We start from the raw sequence: 23,102 nt of genomic DNA, 5'->3' as shown, positions 1-23,102 counted from the left end.
CACCTCTTTCTTTTCCGTCTTTCGGGTCACCTCAGAGTCTTTTTCCTGGTTTTCCTTGGATTCTGTTGATGCTGGTGTAACGGACTCCTTTGATGAAGACACCGGTGAGCCTTTCTTCTCCTTCACCTCCTCCTCCTCGCCCTCCATCTTTCTCAGTTCAAAGTTCAGAGAGTGGAATGGCGACGTGGGAGGAGTTTCTTCCTTCGCTTTTGGATTTTCCGAAGAGGCCGGGGACGGGGACAGATTGAGGGACAGGAAAGGAGCCGGGGAGGCGGGGGACGCATCCCCGGAGTTTGAGTCCGAGGCGTTGTTCTGCTCCTTGTCCCCCGCTTTTGGTTCGTCCTCTCTGTGCGTGCCGTTCACTAGAGACGGTGGCGGCGACGGGTCGGACACACCCGAAGCGGCACTCAACAAAGTGCTGTGAAGACACTCCAGTTGCTGTCGGTCGCTGATCTTCATGGTTTTCCTGGCCCGGAAAATCTTCTTCTTCTCCTCGGTCACAACAACTTCCATTGCTGCCTGTGCAGGAGAGATCAGATGTTATCAAAGGGCTGGATGAATGTGGTGAAAAATCAACACAGACCCCTTCGTGTTTGCTGTAAAACCACAGTCTGTCCCACTTATGAGCCTGCCCTGGACTTTACGCACTGCATGGTACAGGAAAGGCTGCAGGGTTTCAGATCAAACACTAGAGGTCACTGTGGAGCCCCGTGGCTTTCCTGTTTGTTCTTTTCCAGAGGGTTCTTCATTCACAGAGATCTGCAAAACCAAACTGGTCGGTTCCCCGACAGCCGGATTCTTGACTAAAATTCGACAAGCTAAAATTAGACAGATCCTCACTGCCCGATCACACATGGATGTATCTGTCCAACAGGGACATCAGTCAAGCTGCAGCTCAGTAAGCCAGGTAGGCTTTTTCCATGTCCCTCAGAAAAACTCTCAACTGCTCGGACAATTTCCACTTTCCTTAATTTCCTGATTAAACTATGGACTTCATGTTTACCAAAGCCCCGATCCCGAGAACAGAAAGGACATTGAAGTTAACAGCAGCAACCAAACCTTCCTCCCATCCCCCGCGATCCTATTGGTTCAGGCCTCCGCGAATCAGAACGGGCAAGTCAATGCTGTGTTGGCAGCAGTAGGGAGGTTATGCAAAACCTGGAGGATTTTTTTAACGTACTTAGCTCTGATTGTTGTAGTGTTTAGGCTAGTTGTCTAATTTCACATGCATTCACCTCATGTGTATTCAATTTGACATGCATACGTGTGTTTGAGGATTTAAACTTCTTTTGATGAGTCAAAAATAATTTGAAACGCATTAAAGCTGTGTGCTGCAGTAAAATTCTCATTTTACATTCAGCAGCAAACAAGAAATGTGCTCTGATATTAAATAACATGCGACGCACACACTTAGATTACACAGATTATCTACGGATAACTCACCTTCAACCCGAGAGGATCTTGCTCATTGATTTACCACAGAATCCTTCGACAACCTGAGGGAGAAAGAGATTAGAAATTTAGCAAACTCTATATTACCGCTTCAAACTAGGAGGACGACATCAACTTTGTATTAAATCCACAGAGCATGGAAGTGGAAGTGTAACCCTAAATGTAGCTCCTCTGAATGAAGTGGTCTGTCTCCTGAAACTGAGCACTCGGCACCAAAAGTAGACATTTATTTGTGGGGTCGCTACGACTTTCATCAAACTGGAGGAACAATTATGTTGAGGACAAGTAAGTACATTCACATTTATTCAAACTTCATGGACCACCCTTGTGGACACAAAAGGCTGGTATATATATATATATATATATATTTTATTTTTTTATACGGTGACGTGATTCCTGAGAATGTTGAGACATCTGAACGTTACTCCAGTTTTACTTTTCTTTGCCAACAAATCTTAAGAACAGGATACTTCCTAATACTAAAGTCGATGCACAAAAGCTGACTCATGAATTATTTGCAGGCTAAGAGAACCAAATTAGAGACGTGACACTGTAACCAATCGCACGAAGAAAATTAAAACCAGGGAGAATGTTTTTGCCAGAACAACGGACAGAGAGGGGAACCACAAGAAAGCGCCTTTCATACACGTTCCCAACCTGCGTCTTAGTGAGGATGAGCTCAAGAATGTGCGGCCACAAGGGATTCCTTTATTCCTGAGATCAATCAGTCTGTCGACTCACCTAATGTCAAAACACAACGCAGACGTACTGAAATGGTAGGTACTGTATGTGGTCGAATCAGTCGGTTTCAGAACGCAAAGCCAGCCATCATTCAAGTAGCTGATCTGCTGGGAGCAACGAGCTGTTTCACTTCTCCACTGTGAGGCTGGTTAGCTTCACCGTTGCTGCATTGCCGGCCTGCTAGACTGCAGCCGACAGAGCCACCTGAACGGCTCCTTTTTTGAATTTAGCTATGTGCATTTTGCCACTTGGCAGGTTGACACATGTGCAGGGAAAAAGTGCACTTCACTAAGGGCACCGATCCCGACTTACTGTGGGCCTACAGCTTAAACTGTACATGCACAACTCCTACTCTGCTTCCATGCCAGCAACCATGCTGCCTGCAATGATAATAAACTCCTGAAGAAGAACTGCTTCCAATGCAGCACAATAAATAAACAAATGATGACAAATAAAAACATAAAGAGCGGTGGAAGTTGCGAGCACGGTGACCAGTACCTCACATTACAATGTTATTGCACACTGCGCAGAGCACGAGATCCCCCTCCCCCACCCTACGGCCTCATTCACTGCGCCTGGATTCAGTCAGCAACTCAAAATGGCCGTCAGCTCTGCTCTTTGCTGCCAGGCTGGGCTCTCGGTAGCTAGCTGATCTAGAGTCTCGATCAGAGATATTCGGTTGCAGCACCACCACCCTGCTGAAGATCACTGTTCTGTTCAGCATGATGCTTCAGAATATATAGAAGTCATTATATGAGCCGCAGTAAAACATTATTCAAATGTTTATTTCTCCATTTGTCCAACTCCTATAACACATGCTATAGCTAATCCTCAGCCGTGACCGTGTTAATGTACAGCCTGTTAGGGTTTATACATTAACCATAAAAGCACTGTGGTAAGTATAAGAACTCCTTTTTTAAGCCCATATTTAGAAATAGGGCTTCTCCCTTAGTGAGTGCACGGCTGAACCGGATTCCTACATGATGCCGTGTGAAGCAAGTCACGCTTGTTTCCTGATACAAAACATTAAATACACTTCTACGGTGACTCTGGATTTTCTTTTCTTTTTAAAAATGATGCAGCTCCGGTCAAATTTATCACACGCAAGGACTGCGTTGAACTGGAGTAAACAATTCAACACGCTCCCATTTCAATGCACAGCAAGAGAGGGCTTGCACAAACTCCAGCACCTTTTAAACATTCATTTCAAAATCTTGATATTGTTATGAGACTAGATTGAGTTTGTTGCTGTGTCTTTGATAACTAGGGTACCAAACATGAGAAGGGATTTTTCAAATATGCCTTCCTGTGAGGCTGGAGGCATCAACAACAGCAGACATGGAGAGATGTCCACCGTCTCTCTCTCTCTCTGGGTTTTGACAGCTGCTGTCCTCTCAACAGAACTTTTCCACTGCAACTCACTGTTGCAACATCAGGTGATGGGCCACCGAGCTGCTGGTCAAACGTCACAAAGTGTTAACCCGGCATTCAAGTCTCTCTTTACTCCAAATAAGCACTCCTCAAAGCTTGAGCCACTGTGACACCAAGCAAACAACAAACATGGCTTTCCTTCCAAACAGTGAACAGGAACATCAAACAACCTCTCAAAATCCCAAGACGGAACCATATGTAAACCGTATGCCATCTTGCTAAACGTGATTCAAAGCTGTATAGAAGAAGATGGGAAAGTCTGGGATACCGAACATGAACACGCATGTGCAACATGCCAAAAAATGTTGGACTCCCCAGAACGGCACCCAGACTCTGATACGTGCCTTTTAATGAGGAATCCTTTATCTCTGATGCCAGTTATTGCTCGGTACATCCCTGGTTGACAAACTTGACTGGTGCACATGAAAGCACTTTTTTCTGACATGCGGCTACCGATCCATTTCCAAACCGTTGTTTATTGTATCCCGCTGGGCTCGGGCTACTCCAGCTTTCAAAAACGCGTCAATGAGCTCCATTAAAAACAGTGGAACCTATTCCTCAACACACTGAACTGTATGCGAGTTAACCGCGTTAAAGCGTCAGCAACAGGAGCCACGAGTAGGGCCGCTTTAGGCTAAAAACGTAATGATTCAAGCACCATTTTTAGCAGACGCACTATGACTCTAACATGAATACTTCAAGGATACAAACACAACATCACATGACCCACCATGGGACCCTATTAAAAAAATGTATATACACTTCTATCTGAACAACTGCGATCTCTTGCTGCGTAAATAAAAAAAATTAATGGTCACCTTAACGATTGTGATTGTTAGCGCTAAATCACACGACTACAAATGTGCCGGCAGTGCTATGAATATATACATGTACAGTCACTTGTGTGACTGGTCACAGCACACGACTCAACTTCCGTTACTGAGGCCAAAGATGTGCACGCAACCAGGAACAAACGGTGTATGCATGGGCCTGGTGTCGCGCACGCTGTGGCAGGGACAAACATGTCTCTCCCGATGTCGGCTATATTAGTGACAATTTACAGCAAACTCCCCGACATCGGAAGAATGTCAGCAAGTCATGTTTCCTGTCAAAAAACAACAACACGACAAACAAACAAACAACAATCCAAAAATTTGACCTTCTTCAACTAGCATAGCACTCTCTACAAGTATCAAGAGCTAACCGCGAGCAGAGTGTGAAGCTGCAATGACAAACACAGAGTTAGATTTAACATGACAGAGAGAAATGTGAAACATGCTTTAAAAACAAAGACATAGCAACCTTTAGCAGCATGTGTGGGATTGAGGCCTTCCACGTATTTGTTGATTGTGGCAGCAGGCTGAGGCCAGCATGAGAACATAAAAGAAAGGAGGGGCTCACTTTGGACTAGACCATCTTGTTACTTGCAGGGGTATGTACTAGAAAGGGTGAGGCCTATATGAGCCTATAATGGATATTCATTGAACCCTTTAAAAAAGGGAAAGTCAGGTCAAAGCTCCTGACACAGCAGTCTGTAATAATGCATCTAATGAATCACAAAAAAAGAAGATATTTTCCCCCTGATGACTAAATCAAGTGCATGGTATATTTGCAGGTACTACAAATACAAATCAGATCTTGTGTCTACAATACTTTAAGGTGCAGCATGGTGATTGTCATTACCAACACTAGCTAGCAGCGCACAGCAGACAGAGGGGAAGTACAGACTGTTGCTTAGCAACACCCATCCCCCAACTCTAGCACAAACTAGTCCACAGTATGGAAATCTACAGCCAGCCCGGACTAAACCATTCTGACAAAGGGCAGGGGGGGGGGGGACTCTCCTTACTAAAATAACACCATAAGCAAAGAAAAGAAAGCCAAGCCCAACAGTGTTACACAGAAAAACTACTGGAGATTAGTACTCTGAGTGTGTAGCAGGTTAAACAATAAAACTGTGTTTAAGATGGCTTCTGGTGCTACAACAGTTTATTTTCACAATAGTCAAACAAAAGACAAAAATAGGAAACCCTGACACAGCGATAAATTTGCCCGTTTCAGTGAAATGCATATTGCCTCTGAATCTTTGATAGATTTTGTCTGAACTGCATTCATATGACGACATAGTCACTCGAGGTAGTACGAGCATGTTCGCCTCAGCCAAATACCATCCCTCCAATGACCCAGAGCTTACACAGGATGTAATGTGATCTCACAGATCCACTCTCTTATAGATCATGCTAAAGGCTACCGAGATTCTGCTGTTAAACAGCAGAGATGAAAAGAAAACTGATGAGCAATCTAAACATCAGTAAATGATGCGTTTCACAGAAGCTGGATTATCAGGCCTTGATGGGATACACTGCACAGTTAGCATTATATTAGTTAAACACTATCGACCAATTATTAGTTGAACCCCGTTTGTTATAAACCCTAGAAATGCTCAGGATAGGTAGATAGATAGATAGCTATATATATATAGATCTAGATCTATATATAGATATATATATAGTAACAATGCTATACCAAACAGTAAAACCTCTCAGTATATGTGCCAAACAATAACCGGTAAAGCACATTCAAAACAATTGAAGCCACTTTTGCATGACAATGCAGCACAACGTGCACTTAAGTCAGGGCCTAGCTAGCCGCGCACAGCCAGCGCTAAATTACACACCCACAGCACTCAACCCAGAGGCAGCTGCACCCACCCTCCCCCATCTCTCTCTCTATCCCACACACACACGCACACACACAGACTCTCTCTCTCTCTCTCTCTCTCTCTCTCTCTCTCTCTCTCTCTCTCTCTCTCTCTCTCTCTCTCTCACTCCTTCTTCTTTCCCTCGCTCTCAGCCTCTCCAAGACAAACATGGACTGAACCATTCTGACGTGAGGGGATGAGTGGGGGTGGGGCATTGAAAAACAAAAGAGGAATAAGGATCAAGTATTCAAGTAATCGAACAAAGTGCAGTTGAAGATTTGCTAAATGAGGCCAAGGAGTTACATTTTCACGCAATTTTGATGCCAAAAAGTGAATCACTACCGCTGTTTTTTTTTTTTTAGCTTATTGTTTTACGTAATGTCTTTAAACAACTTGATATAAGCCAAATAAGTATGTTTCCTCTGAAACATGAATAAAACTACTTCTCATGGTTGACTACAACTACGGCATCGGAGATTGAAAGATCATCTCAGTAATATCTACTGTAGTATTTTTGTTGTAAATCATTTTTCATTTACAAGCAAGAAATATCGCTTTATAGCCACACATATAGCTAGCTGCGCACAGCTAACAAATGAGAGCACAGCTTGACACAGTAAGCAGCCTCTAACTGCCCGGCCTCTCCCACAGCAGGGAGGACTGAACCATTCCAACACGGGGGTGCTTCTTTACTCAAGAGGAACAAAGAACACCTGCCTGAAAAGGGAGAAATTGACTTGGTTGGTTGTCACTTGTTTTTTCTTCACATAATAGTTTTAAAGTAATTTCCAGTTTTGTCTTTGAGACTCAAAACAGAGGAAATGCACTGTTGGAGTAGCAGAAGTAGTAATGTGTCATTCATTCATTACAATGACCTGCCATTTGAAACCTTCTGTCCTACATCAAAAGCCCTGATGTGAGAGCAAACAAAACCTGCGTTCTTCGACCGGGCACCTTTCTGCTACTGCAGAAACACAAAATGGCCACCAGCGCTGCGCTGCGAGCAGCATGCTGAACACAGGCTTCAGCAGGTCCTATTACAAACCCCGCCTCCTAAAAAAAAAAAAAAAAAAAAAAAAGCACAGTATCTGCAGAAATCTCCATACTCATTCATGGCTCTTGAGGGGAAACTGAAGAAAAGAGCAAATGAGATTTAATGACTTTAGTCATTATGATCACCTCTATATCCTGGTTTAGCGTTTCACTGTTATGCAACACCCTAAACCATGGCTGAAGAGCTAAACCGATGAGTTCCCACTTTGTCACCTCTCATAGTTCTGAGTTGTAGTGCTAAATGTTTTATGAACCTGGGTCTAGATAACAGGGTAATAAAATAATTATTTTTCTCCTCCGGGCTGCAGTTGGTGCTTCAACCGATATGCCAGTAAAGCTCACACTTTGCTGTCTCCAACCGTCAGTCACAGAGGATGTAAAAAAATAACAAAATAAGTGTAAACAATACAATTTTACATTTTCTATGGAGGCTAAACACTGAGTAGAAAAAAAAGATGTCAGCCAGTGAGAGCAGAGTCTGCATTCCAACATTACTGCGCGCTGTCTTCCCCTCCCCCCAACCTCGCTGCCTGCATCTGGATTCACTGAAACTCAAAATGGCCACCTGGTCTGCTGTGCGCAGCCACACAGAGCCCTCTGAGCCTGCTGTATCGAGCACAACATCTTGTCCTGTTGCGACAGCAGCACCATGCCATTTTAAAGTCATTCCTGTGTGCAGACCTCTCACTGGCACATAACATTTCAGCTGTGGAATATTTAGATAAATGAAACAAAAAGCTAATTTCGCACCTTTCTACACAAGGTAGCCAGTTAAGAGGCTCTCACACCAATCTGGGCTTCGCTCTATTCCAACTCATACAGTATCACATTCACTTACTGTGTGTGCTGTTAAATTGCTGTTTGCATTGCCTATTTGGAGCATCAAATCCCTTTTATTATTATTTCTGTAACACTGACTTATTGTACATCAACTGTTCAGGCCGTTACTCATAAACCGGTCACACCAGTCTCCATTGATATCCCCTTTATGACTGATTACAACCTGAACCTCCTGGTTACAAGCAGACGCAGTGATTGTGTAATCAAGAAATGGTTCATTTTTTTTCTGGGAAATGTAGTTTACGATCACAGTCGAGACACCCGCGAGTCAGGTGGACACGGCCTCTCAGCCGATGCATGCCCAGGAGAGGCTCCAGGGTGAGGTATAGAAAGTGTGCTGATAGATGGATGCACTCACAGGTGAAGTCCCACAATGAGTATGACTGATTAATTTAAAACCGTTAGCCTAAATGAATGAGTATATACGGTGATGAAATCGTAGTTTTCAGGACTATACATAAAAAGATACTAATAGTTTGATTTCGGAGAGAAACGTGAACCGTTACAGGATTTTAACTGTGATTCTAAATATGCCGAGTGTCAATAATGCAGGCTGGACCTGTAGCATATTCATCAACAATCGCCACACACAAACAAACAAAGTTAACTGCCTGGTAAAAAATAAATATTAATCATACATTTGAATATCCTGGTGAAGTAGAATCGCTTCCATTTCATTAGCTCACAATGCACTTCATATTAATGTCACTCGTGGCCTGCAGAGAAACCTACGATTGCTGCTATTCGACAAGCAGGAAACCAGAGTACATTCCTTCATGTATGCTTACCGTATTTGTTTCCCGTTTTCAATCCATCCAAAGAGGGGCATCTTTCCTTCAAATGTTAAACTAGTTTCAAATACTGTTTCCTGCATATCGGTGACAATTTTGATTCCAATAAAAGACGCACCAATTAATCCTAGAAGCTAAATAAATCGGTTGCATATACGTAAGACTCTGTGACATCTCTCAGTGTTTTAGGTTCAGAAATGACAAATGGACAGAATGTAAACATTCCAAACGATTACGACCAAAGGACAGGTATTTATGAAACAAGATTAACCTGTTCAGCAAAAATGCAACAGCACTGCTCTTTAGACCTCAACATTGTATGCGTGATTTAGTTTTTTTTTCTTTTTTTTTCAATAAGTGGAGACTAGCAAGAGCTGTGGAAGAAGGAAAAGAGGGAAGAAAAATAGGATGGGGGAGGGGCAAACCAGGTGAATCGAGAAAGCACATGGTGATTATTCTGTAGCGCTGCTGAGGAAGGCTCCTGTCATGGCTACACTAAAGAGCCAATACATGTTAATGGGCTTACCACAGAATAAACAAAAAAAACACCAGGCTCAAAATAAAAGTAACCCAGGTTCCCTGAAGACATAATAATAAAAATACTTTTGGTGAATTGCAGATCTGAAGTATATGCATGCAGTTTCTCCCTCTCTTTTTCTGGTAAAACTCTGAAGACCTAAAGACAATCTGTAGAGTAACTACAAGTAAAATGACATCCCATAAGCTATAGCTAGCGCCACGCAGTCAGAGCTGAAGTCCACAGCCTTTACACAGAGCGCCAACTCCCCTCCCCCACACCAGCAGTCGGCTCCAGTCTGGAGTGTTACAGCAAAGCACGGACTAAACCATTGCAGCAGAAGGGTGTTCTCACCAACGAGGGAGGGAGCTGGAGAGGTGAATGACAAATGCAAAGCTCCCCAAACGATTCAAATATAGTGTTTAGACGTCTAGGACTAAATTAGCCGATGTGGAACAGGAAAGCACTCTTGGTGAAGTCTAGTTCTAACAGTCACTGAGCCAAGTGATTTGAATCAGTCAACAAGCTAGCTACTCCCCACTTTCCCCATCCCCACTCTTTTCCCTTTGATAGATAGCTTGCGGTGAATGCTACAACACAAAATGGCTGCTGCTGCTGCTGTGTACCCAGCCACAGCAAAAACAAATCCCTTTAATCACAAACACTGCTGACTTTGTCTGGACCATGTTACTCTGTTTAGTTGTTTTTTTAAATAATAATACTGCTGCTGCTTGTCTCCCTGCTGTTTTGAGCTGTTGAGGAGTAACAAACTGTGTTCTTGTATTTTATATTTAACCTGTAATGTTAATTTTTACCGACTTATCTTACATCTCTGTGTATTGTGGAATTACTGTGTTCTACATAATAACAAACAATAATCATGAGTTATTTAAACAAATATGAAGTTTTAGACATTCATAAAAACAACTTCAATGTGACCGTTCAGTTACATTTGTGATCTTTCTTGTGGCCGCTACGTTAACATTTGTACACTAGTTAGCTTCAAGTCGGCAATCATTTTAGACTCCACTGACAAACCCAATCCAAAACATTGGAATTCGTTTAACTGTATTTGCTCTCCTCTTGCTCCGCGCATCACGTTTTTCCAGTGCGTTTTCTTTCAGACGCCCATAAAACATTTCAGGGTCAGGCGCGGAGTCGCAGCGCTCGTCAATGTCACACTTGGCCCAGTCAGCCATTCCAATCGAGCAAGAGGCGGGCTTTACTACTTTCCCACGACTTCCTGTTTTGATGCCAATATATGTGGTAGGAATGGACAAAGGTTGATGTAGGCTGTTTTTAATTACAACGCACGATATAATGTTCCCCATCTTCCTCATTCAACAGCAGAGCAACCACAGCAGCTCTATGTCTGCATTGTATCGATTTTTCCTGGTTAATTACATTTAGTCGCGTGGCTGCTCACGCACCCCTGCTCCACGAGCTCATCAGCCGTTTCACCCGACTCGCTTTGCCAAGTAAGGTTAGTGTATGATCGGCTAGAGCTACACATTTTAAAAGTGGCTTGCAACACATGTAAAAGCAATGCTATTGGCCATTATTTGTTATGACCGACAGTCAAAGTTCCCCAAATTATGACCAATAACCATCAATAAAAAGTAACGTACACACATATGCGGCCACGTGCCAACGTTGCTAGCTGGCGATTTTTAAATGCATTTTTGAAGTACATTTTTGCACGTAAGGCGGGTGCATTCATTCATTGATATGTGCAATGTGTAGAGTAGGGCTGGACCCGACTAGTCGACTATTCGGATATTCGTCCGTTAGCATTCGCTAATTCGAGTGAGTGGAGTGCAGCAGTCACACACCACCGTAGTACCGCTGGAGGGGCACCAAGGCCCGAGGCTGAGCAGAGTCTACATCCACTCCCCGACAGCGTTCTTCCGCTACCAGTCCGCTAGTTAATCGATCACAGATGACGTCGCTCTCTCGGATTAGTGCCTTGCTTGTAGTTCTCTAGGAGTTGATGCTGAGGCACCGCCTGAACAAAATGGAGCTTGTGTTCCTCCTAGGGATGTGCGCGATTAGTAAAACTAGTCGATTAAATGTTGCTTCCCTTGCTAGTCGGCACCAGAAATAATACTCGGTTGAACATTTACATATACCGTACTTTTCGGAATATAAGCCGATACTTTTTACCCCACGCTTTGAGGCGTCAGCTTATAGTCCGGTGCGATTTATATACGGATTTTTCCGTAGCTTTCCTCCGCCAACACATTTAACATGAATATTGTAATGTTCCACTTACGAGTCGGAGACAGGGTCCTTGCAAGGGGTTTATTCACAGAAACCGTCGCTCTTATTGCCGAGCAACTCCCTCGAACATTATCCGTAAAGTGTGTTTTCCACAACAACAACCACAACTTCCGGTTCCGGTCTAACACAACATTTACTAGCTCCCGACACAAAACAGTTGCTACCAGCAACTACCAGCAACCCCTCTGCTACCAGCTGTTACTGACAGGGTCGCTACAATATGGATGAAGTACCTTTGACCTACCTCTCACTAGGACTGTTAACAAAAAAGGTTGAACGGAAAGATGCTTTTAACAGTACATGTCCGACTCGCTAGCTTCTAAGCTAATTTTAACATTACCGCCAATGGGGAAATGCTAACCGCGATTAGCATTAGCGAATATATAATATATCTTCGTACATCTTTTCATGCAGACATACATTACAGACTAAGGTCTCTCAAGGCTACCAAACGAAAAGCAATGAGGCAATAACTGTTGTTGCTCATAGCTCTGAATAGCTGTTGTGCTAGCAGCAACTGGCCAAGCCAGTTAGCCGTAAATGCTATTCAGAGCTACGAGCAACGTAGACACGCTGCATGAGAAGAGCAACTTTTTCTCAAGTCTGCCAGTGGATCCTAACAGCGTGGAGCTGTGTGAAAGAATCCACCATCACCAACGGGTTCCGAAAGGCTGGACTGCTGCGAGATGAGGACAGCGCAAGCTCAGGGGCGGGAGCAAAGTGACACTGAGGGTGCAGACGTAAGACTGACTGAGTGCAACGAAACAATTCTGAGGCTGTTTAATTCCGACACTGAAGAAGAGGACTTCAATGGTTTTAGTGCACAGGAGGACGATGGCGACAGCGATCAATAGCGATCCTGTGTCGATCCAGCCACTTTCCGGCTCGGATCAGAGGGATTACCGGTACCGTAAGCCACTTCCCGGCTTGGACCTGTGCGGAGCACGTGAAGACGCCTCAAAGTTGACTTATTACTGTTTTTTTCCAGTTTTTCACAGTTCTACAAAACTTGTTCAAGAGTTTTTTTGTGTGCGTGTTTTTGAGAGAGAGAAAAATATCATCTTGGTTTGCAATATAACTCTGCTGTCCTGAGGCTGCATTTGGGTCCTTGAACACACCACATCATGAACCGGTAGGTATGTCTGTATGAAGCATGAAAAGATATATGTTACAAAGGTGGATACAAAGATATATTATATTCTCTAATGCTAATCGCTAATGCTAATCGCGGGTCGCATTTCGGCTTATAGTCCGATGTGGCTTATATAAGGAACTAGAAAATGCATTTCCTGCTGAAAATGCATTGGAATGCTGAAATGAATCTCAAAAACATTGCTGAAAATAGATATCCAATTTTAAAAAAATTGCAAAAAGCTGAATAATTCAAAACGTTGAAAGATTACAAATATGAAGTTATATCACCCCTCTCCTGAAAGAGCTGAACATTTTGATATTCGAACAGTTTCTGTAGCTTAAAAGAATTCCAGCAGTAGTGATATTTGTTGTAGTAGTAGTAGAAGTATTATTCGCAGTATAAGTATGAGTAGCATTTGAATAAGTACTAGTTGTAGCAGGAGTGATATTTGTAGTAGCAGTAGTAGTAGAAGTTGTCGTCGAAGTATTTGTAATTAGAAGAAGTAGTAGAAGTAGTAGTATCAGCAGTCGTACTAACAGCTGTAGTAGTATTAGTACTGGTTATTAGTACTGGTAGTAGCAGGAATAGCAGTATTAGCAGTTGTGGTATCAGTAATAATAGTAGTGGTAGTGGTAGTAATAGCAGTAGTGGTAGTAATAATATTTATGGTAGCAGTAATAGCAGTAACAGTAATAGTAGCAACAGCAAAAGTTGTAGTAGTAGTGGTAATACTAGAAATATTAGCAGTAGTAGTAGTTGTCGCAGTATTAGTAAGAGCATTCATTATTTCAACAAAAAAGCCTAATTTTGAGCGAAACGTTTAAATACAGTTAATCCATGAGGCTTTTATTTTGAAAGGGTGGGACTGGGTGGGGGAGGGAGGGGGAGAGGATACATAATCATCATGTTTGACACATAAACAGAGGTTATTAAATGACAGGCTTCATCACAAGCAGTTCAGTTAGAATTCATTCTCTGGGGCTTTTATTTTGAAATGGGGGGTGGGGGAGAAGGGGAGAGGAGACAGAATCATAATGTTAGATAAACACAAACCGGTTATTAAATGACAGGCTCATGACAAGCATTTCAGTTAGGGTTCACTCTCTGGGGCTTTTATTTTAAAATGGCGTGTGTGTATGTGTGTGTGTGTGTGTGGAGGAGGGGGGAAAGACCTCTAAAGATCCCTAAGACCTGAATGACTGTATGAGAGACACAGAGAGAGAGAGGGAGAGGAGTGTATGTGCACGTGTGTCTGTGAGGCTGTGTGTTTATCAACATCACTAATTGGCTCAATCTCGAACACCTGTGTGCCTGAAGCCATTTGAAAATATTCTCCATAGAGATCCCATTGAAAATAAAAAGCTTAATCATTCAAAAAGTTTAAAGGTTAGAAATATGAAAAGTCATAGCACCCCTCTGGTGAAAGAGCTGAACATTTTAATAGTTGAACGGTTTCTGTAGCTTAAAAAATGAAGGAGGAGAAGCGGTGCGACGGAAGAAATAGAAGTTGAATAAAGAAACAGGATAACAATAGTTGGAATGCTTAACCACATTCCAACAATAAGGAAACAGGATAACAATAGTTGGAATGCTTAACAGCATTCCAACAAATATTCAGTTTTCTTCTCAAAATTAGCGGGTGGGGCCTATATACCGGTGCGACTTATAGTCCGGAAAGTACGGTATGTAAACTACATATTGACATAATGATGTTACTGCGGAGGGCCGCCACAACTGCAGGCTCTATGGTCTGATCTGAAATCCTGACTCACTTTCGTGCTGCTGTGTTCTCCCGGCCCCCGCCTCCTATTTCCAAAATAGCAGCTGGCTTCTGCAGTGTGCTTGCCTGCAGAGACCTCTCTATCGCCATCGGTGACACCGACTTGGACAATAAACTGTGTTTGACCCTATCACAAATGACAATGGTTTTGCTTTGTATTGATTTTAAACTATCTTGTAAACTGGCTACTTTTGAAACAATCCGGTGGTATATGTCGTCTCAACTCAACGCATCTCAAATAGCTAATTGGACTGTTCACATAAAGCAGCGCACGGAAAAGTCTTAGCCCGGATGTCCGATGGTTCCGCGGTTGGTCGACCCCAAATGGGCGTCTGCAACTCCCTCCTTACGCTGCTGGTTCTGGTCCAAGCTATCACTTGCGGAAAGTCCAGATTTCTGCCGCCCATCTTGACTTCAACCTCCCAAAGTTTGCCCACACCACTCCACTTCTCTGTTTGCAACACTGGCTCCCTGTTGCAACGCACATACAGTTTAATCCTCTGGTGCTAACCTACAAGGAAATGAAGGGAACTGCTCCTTCCTACCTGCGAACCACGTTGAAACCCTCCACTCCAGCATGACAATTGTGAGTGAAGACAGCAGAGTGTTCCTGTCCTCAATAGCAGTTTATTCTGCTTTGCTAAAAGAGTGCATCTTTCTACTGGTCTCGCCGAGTTGTAACTTTAAGCGAGAGACAGCAACAATTTTATGGGGCCGACAATGAAGACACTTGCTGCCTCAAGATCAAGCTTATTACATTGTAATGCTGCGTTCACACCGATCGCGTTGATTTTTTGACGCACTGCAAAAAAGCGTCCAACGCACTGCACAATCGCGTCCAACGCGCCGCCGGTCGTGTTCACACCAAACGCCGCAAAATCTCGTAGCGTCCTGGAAGCCGTTCACCTGGCCGCCATTTCTTTCCGCTGTCAACCGTGAAAGGAATAAGGACAATTGCTGCTTTGTACGTGTTGTGGAAGTCCCTCAAACGTCGGAATGCCAAACGCTGTCATGTCTGGTTCATAATATTGTTCAGAGGAGCTCCGTGGATTGTATCGAGCTGTATTCACTGTGTCTAGCAAGCCACCGGTCGCTGTTTACTACAGCTGTAGGAACACAAAATAAACTGATTTGGCTGTGATTCAACGGCAATAAACCGACAAAAAGGGACTCCGAAATAACTACATAATGATGCCGATTTGTACTTGTCTTCTCCGACAAAAAGGGACTCCGAAATAACTACGTAATGATACCGATTTGTAGGTTACTGGTCTTCTCAATGGAGCTCTGATGGATCGGTGCTAGGCTATGCTAACATCGTAGCAGCTCCACCAGCACTCAATAACATCACGTAGACGTAAATACGGCAGCGTCTATTCATTGTTTGTACCGTATGGTTTACACACACACATGCATACACATAGTTTGGTCCGGTCTCTGTTGATATGAGGTATCGTAGAGCTCTGGGTGAACATAGACGGCTACAGGATTTATTTCCTGATTCAACAACGGCAGGAAGCCAGTGATGACAGGGGGAGCAACTCAACGCTGATAGGCTATCGCGCCACAGCGTCACGCGATTATGTCGCTGAAGTTGAAAAATTTCAACTCGCGCGTTGCCGATTTTGCAGCGTCCAACGCGTCCACCGCACTGCAATAACGCGTCCAACGCGCCATCGCAAAATCGCGGCGCGCCAGTCTCATCGCGTCTGTGCATAGACTTTGTATGTAATCTCGACGCGCGTCAAAAAATCAACGCGACCGGTGTGAACGCAGCATTACTCATGAGTCAGCTTCAGTCTGTTAGAAAGGCTCGTCGGTTGGTATAATATCTTCGGAAACCCACTCCTCCCACACCTATCCGAGTACTGGGAGCTGTGTTCGACCATTTCTGTTTCTTTCAGAAACCAACATTTACATCCTGATTCGGGAGGCAGTGTGCTGCAGCCTGGAAGAGCCCATAACAGCAGCTGTTTTGCATAAGCCTCAAGAGCATCACCACAAACACAAGTCGCAAAGGTAGAGAAATCTGCATACTGAAGATGGAAAACAAAGCAAATTTTAGAGACAATGGCAAAGTATTTACTATACATACATCCAAACTTCACACACACACACACAGGGCCGTGCGTTGCTAGCTAGCTTACAGCTGATATCTGAACTGTCTGTACAGCTGGTGTTTGGGACAAAAAAAACTCAGACTCACTGCACAAACAGTACAGTAAAAATAATTTGACCAAACAATGCAGACATACTTTATACAAGGTTCTGTTGTATTAGGTTATTCTTGATTCAAATACTGAAGACTGTAAATCTATAAACAATTATTCATATATGAATGAATGATTAGCTGGGAAGATGCGACTTCTAATATTTACATTGACGTGATCAGCTATATCGTTTAAATAGAGACGATACCCCTCTGTTGGAGTTGTTGGAACTATAAATCACTTGTGAATGTAGATTGTAGTTGTTAGAGTAGGGTTGTTAGCATACCAGAAATTTAGTGGTCGACAGGTAACATTAACTGATCTCGTACTGCCGATTTCAACGTGGATTTGTTGTTCACAATGTAGCATTACTCGGGGAAAATATACTTGACGTAAACATGTCAATAGTGAGATCACTGTGTCCCAAACACATTTCGATGGGACACCGTGAGTCTTGAGCCCTGACGATACCTACGATACCTGTGGTACTGTAGAAAAGCAATTACCGTCACGTTAGCAGAATTTTGGCATTGACTCGTTAACGAAGTATCAGTTCTCTCAATGTTTTTAGAGTTCTTCCCTCACAAATAACCTTTGGTCAAAAACAAACTGTCTACAGAGAGCACAAAAACCCAACCCATCATTGTAATTTGTGAAAGTGCCACTTAGCGCCACTTAAAAATGAGAGACTTCGACCTGAATTTTTTGTATACTGCTCTTTGCTAAGCAACCTCACTACATCCACACAAATACGTTTCAAAATGTATAACTTTTGGTATGTTTTTGCCGAGCATCAATACTACTCTGGCATGTAAGAAACCCTAAAACAGAGACGTTTGCAAAAGCAGCTAACGCCTCCTTAGTGATTGGAATTGGATTTTTTGTCTGGACGGGCAGAAACGGAGACCGTTGAAAACAACTGGGAAGAAATCCCCGTTCGCTTCTTGATTGGGTCTTATCTGTAACGAGTCCTTCCCTGATCCGGCTACCAGGGGTTAATTCAACATGTATAACAAACTACAGACGCTGCGGACCTTGTTGTCTATGGGAGCAGCTCTTGTGCAGTTACATTTTGCATTTTACAATGCTACTGCTGCCTAGCAGTGCAAGAGCCAAGCTATTATTTGAGTGATTTGCAAGCGGCGAGTCCAGAGGCATTAACTAGGCAATCAGCCGTTGAGTAGACAAATCTGCTTCATGCCCAGTGTTTGTGAATAGACATGTGATTGCGTTTTCAGTCATGTTAGCAGGGACCTAGATTATTTCTAGAAGGCTTGTGCCTAGCTATTGTTTTCCTTTTAAAACGAAAATGTATTCACCTAAGGCTGCATCAATGGCATAATTCAAATGTTATTTAGTTGAAGTCATAATCACCATTGTGAGCATGAAGCACGCCCCTTCTCTTCTCACAGTGAATCCTGAACATTTTCATCATCTATTATATACACAAATCAACTACTTATTATATAAAGACCAACAGCACACATGCATAGAATGACAAGATGCTAACTTGTTAAATTCGTATTCGCTCAAATGCAGTAATAAAAATGACCGATACTCATTTAATCAGTTTGCATTAGTAGAAACTGAAATGACGAGGAGGGAGTCTCCTGATTAATGCTGTGGTTGTATGTGGATGTTTTTTTTCCTTCTTTTCCCCACACTGCAAGAGGGAAACAAATTCCATTTAAAGACTTAAAAGGGGTTAATTTGCTGTGGTTTATGAAACAGATTGTATTCCATTTATGTAAAAAGGAGACAATGACTGAATAGTAGTTTATAGCGTGCTCTTGGTAAGGCAAACAATAAGATGCGCGTTTCTTTCTCTGCATGTTTTACCTTGCCCTGCTGTGGTCTATACGTCAATACAATGTCAATTGAGACATGTTTCAGACATGAGATAGCTGCCAGGACTTGGGCCCTGATTCAGACATGTGAGCCACATGTTAAGTTTCCATTTACATGGCAAGGTGCATGTTCGAAAGGGACTAACCGGGGCCATTTTGCGCAGAAGGTATTGGTTTAGCGCTACGAAATTCAGGCAGTGGGCTCCCACAGCGAAAGCAGACAGCCAGACACACAATACACAAGGCAATGAGAGTGGGAGGAGACACAGCCTAGGTGTATGTACGTGCAAGCCTGAACATGTATGTGAGCCATCTACAGCTGTACGAAGCACTCAATGAACTTTTATACACTAAAAAAATAAATAAAAGACGTCTTTCAAAATGGCAAATGAGTGTAACATTTTTGATTGGGGTTTTATTGAAGCAAATCCTTTTTAAACATTATGATGACATGATTGAATTGTCAGTGTGTTGCATGTATATAGTATGCACCATTGTACTCTATAGAAATCACAAACATGGATAACATTTTATAATAGGGCTTTTCTAAAATAGGAACACAAGTTCCTGACTAATTTATTATGGCTTATGATTGAAAATCAAAGTAGTCATTTTAAACAAGCCATTCATTTTAATTATCAGCATGGCAACATATAAATGAATAACAAACACCGGAGTATTTTGAGACTGAACCAAGATCATATTTCTTATCACTCTCATTTACAGCCTGAAGCAAAGAACCGTCTGTAACTGGTTGAAACTGGTTCCAATTGACTTGGCACGGTTTGAAAAATGTAAAAACAAGAGACATTTTAGGTATGGTCTTTTCCACCAACAAAATAAAAAATGCATGATTGAAACCTTCTATCACTCCTGAACTGTAAAAATGTCATTGAAATTAAGCAGAAAGGCTGCAGTTTTTTTTAAGATGGGACACACAAACTGCAGATATTTTTACAGTACAGAAATCTAACGCAATTAATTATGTATGTAAATTTGGGTCACATCTATATCGTCACAAAAAAAGATTGGACTGTGTTGACATTTTAATCACATGCTGATGGAAGACTTTCTGTTTGTGCATTTATTACATTGAACGTCTACTTGCATTCACACATTATCATCTTGAAAGAAAACTGCTGAATAGGTGTTTAAGTTGCATTTTATATACACTTTGGAATTCATGAATAATTAATATTACAGAATAACCCTTAATACCAGCAGTGGCATGTTCACAGATGTTAGCTCTCCTCTAGTAATATGAATTGGCCGATTTCTCAAATGTGACGTGGGAACATTTTTGAATAGTAGAAGTTAGGGAACATCTGGCAAGATAACCAATTGCTCTCTAACGTCTACCAATGATCTAATGTAACAGTAACAGACCTCAGCCGAAATGAAAGGTGTTACTCTCCCCTGTTTAATACTGCCTAATGTGAGCAAATGTTAACATTCACATCCATCTTATTTGTGTGGTTGAATTCACTGACATGTATTGCCGATAATACAGAGACAAATATATGTAGCTTTTCCGTGGACCTATGGTGGCTCATGAGCCAGCAGCTGCACATCACTCACTTTCATTTGGCCCCAGACCTGAATAAACCCGGACTAAGAAACGTGCCACTGCAAGGCACATAAAGTCCTCTTTTTTTCTCCACATGAAGGACATTTGGAGTTCTTATTTTTTAACTAAAGCCAGAAAGAACCTGAAATGTTCCTCCATTCCAATGTAGTATCAATTTCAATCTAGCTAGCCCTGCAAAATTGCTGCAGTAGTTGTGCAATTAATAGGAAATTTCCATTGGTTGTTTTAAACGAATGGTGATCATATTTAGCCTTCTAACGGCTACAAGAAAGCTTCTTTAAAAAATGTAGGAGGAGCCTTTCAAGGCTGCTTCCTCTTCAGCAGAAGAAAACAGACAATGAATTACAAGTGCACCATGTGAGCACTGCCACTGGGTGATGTGGGGGAGGGGAAACCAGAGACAGGGATGTATCATGTTCCCAAAAGGTAAAAGCAAACCTGAAAAAAAGCTTACTTTCAGGACAAAACTGGGTCATTTAAAAAAAACATGAATATTATGAAACAGTCTGCAGACTGACAAATTCCCCAAACTGTGGATGACTTATGGTTCATACAATCAGTTGGTCACTTATCTGTACATTACTTCACCAAAATAGAAAAAAAGTTGCAGAGGTTTGTCTCTTTTAGAAGCCCACGTGACTGGGCAATGAGGAAAAACTGCCATTGACATTAATCCACACCCACATCCTAGGACAGTGTGGTGCATGGAAAATTACTGGGCTGTACCACTTTAGACAAAGAGGGGGGGGGGGTTAACTGCACCCTTTAGGTAATGCAGCAGTTTCCTCTTCACTTTAGCCCAGTTTGTATATTATGTGCTGTTGAGACCTCAATTTAGTGTTGATTTTATTTGGCGATACACTCTAATATCTATATCAAATTATAGGATTTTTTAAAAGAAGCCATAAACTCTTCATAAGCTCTACAAAGGACAACAATTAGGATGGCAAAGCTAAAACACTATTCTTTTCTAGTACCCACTTATTATCCCGGGGTAGACAACTTCTCTTCCTCATTGCCCATCCTTCAAACTGTCCCCTCTGCAGTGTGCTGCCTGTTTTAGTACCAATAGTAGCTTCAGTTGACTTTAGTGAGGATCAAACACGCAAATGTACATTTTATAGTTGCTAAATAGGGAAGTTACTTCATCAAAAATAATGTTTGATAGCTTGTGTCAGACTATGGGCAACATAAATGGTGTGAGGGTGTGTCATACTGGGTCACATGTTTCTTCTTGTTCATATACTTGAGTATTTGTGTACAAGAGTTCTTCAATCAAGCAACCATGGCTTAGCGGCACGCTTAATGGTAGCCGTGTTAAAGACAGTTCATTTAAAAAATAAAAGACACATTACCCGTGTAATTAGAAAATATAAACTCCCTTAAGTAAAAACAAAAAACTGAACATTTTACTGTTGAAGTAAAAAGAAAAGAACATTGTCAAAATGTCATTGATGTTGCCTTTTATCCATGAAGCTAGTATCTAAGCGAGCGCTCACTAACACAACTTACGCTAACATAACTTACGCTAACACCCGCTACAATCCCAACCTGTAGGGCTCATTGTAAAATACACCCCATGTACCAAAAACAGATACAAATTTGTCATTTAAGACAAAATGTTGATATTCAAAAGCCCAAGTTCCAATCAGCATATTATATATTCTCCTTAAATATGAAAGGCAAGTGAAAGCTGCTTAGCTAGCATGCTAGTTGCAATACCACGACTCACCGACTCTTCGCGTCGCCAAAGCAATGTTCCCGCGATTTTCAGTCTCGAGCTTTCGCAGACCGTCGTCTCCTCCTCCTCTTGCTGCTGCTGCTCCTGCTGCTGCTGCTGCTGCTGCTGTTCAAATCTTCTGCACGCCACAACCCGTTGGGCTCTTGATGTGTTAAAAGTCCACCGGTTTAATCTTTCACCGGAAAACTAGTGAGTTGTGCCACACCGACTCAGTAGTTGTGCCTTCGCGGATTCGACCGACTGCTCTCCCCTTTCGCTTACAGATAAACTCCTCCTCTTTTCGCGCACAACAAAAAAATCCTCACAGAACGATTGGTCGACAGATTCGGTGCGTTGCCCAACCGTTGTTGTGTTGACGTTCGTTTCCGTCGCTCTAACGTTACTCGTGGAGGTGTTGAAGTCGGTAGCTGGAGCCGGTTAAGGAAGGCATGAACAGCTCCGGGACGTGACCGGTCGGTTTGTATGGCTGGTCTCTCTAGGACCGACACAAGTGAGTGTTTAAAGCAGCAGCTCCTCTGCTTGGAGTAACTGCAGTGGGGTTTTAAGAAGCTCACGAAGATGTTGGTTTGATCAAGGGACAACGGGGAGCGGAACATCAACATGGGGGGGGAGGGGTTTGTGATTTGTGCACCACGACGGAAGGGTCGGGCTGAGGGGGGCGGGGTTAAACGGTGGAGGAGGAGTCAGTTGAGCAACAGTCTGAAAAATGGTGTAAACTTAACAGGCCATAGTGTTGATGTAGGTCATACATCATTTAAATGTGGGGGCGTTCTGTTTGGAGGGTGTCCAGGTATGTTACCCGGCATCTGAGTGACCTTGAGTGGTTTGCGCTTTGTTAAACGCTGATGTTTTTTTTGAATGGCACAAATGAGATGAGCAAAAAAGTCAAAACCAAAGTTATAGGAAGAATACTAATCCAACTAGTGACTGGAAATAAAAAAATTTAGCCTGGGCCACAAATAATATACTCGTTTTTTATAATTTCTTTTGCACTA

General features: G+C 42.5%; 1 protein-coding gene across 4 annotated transcripts in view; it reads right to left on the bottom strand.

Annotated features, from left to right (window-relative positions):
• atf7ip (activating transcription factor 7 interacting protein) overlaps positions 1-22,589 on the bottom strand; it is a 30,129-nt gene extending 7,540 nt beyond the window's left edge. For 2 of the 4 annotated variants that reach the window (XM_079278098.1, XM_079278101.1), the window contains exons 1-3: positions 22,099-22,589; positions 1,444-1,496; positions 4-519 (exon numbers count right to left, since the gene is read on the bottom strand). In XM_079278098.1, coding sequence (XP_079134224.1) covers positions 4-513 — 510 coding nt within the window. In that variant the 5' untranslated portion in view covers positions 514-519; positions 1,444-1,496; positions 22,099-22,589. Of the gene's footprint in view, positions 1-3; positions 520-1,443; positions 1,497-4,926; positions 4,962-9,006; positions 9,260-22,098 lie in introns of those variants that run through there. The other 2 variants (XM_079278100.1, XM_079278099.1) reach the window with 2 other exon arrangements.
• Between the last annotated feature and the right edge of the window lie 513 nt (positions 22,590-23,102).

The sequence above is a fragment of the Melanostigma gelatinosum genome (genome assembly GCF_949748355.1).
Source record: "Melanostigma gelatinosum genome assembly, chromosome: 11".
NCBI lineage: Eukaryota > Metazoa > Chordata > Actinopteri > Perciformes > Zoarcidae > Melanostigma > Melanostigma gelatinosum.
The sequence above is the reverse complement of the archived record's forward strand: the minus strand, read 5'-3'. Positions and strand labels throughout refer to the sequence as shown.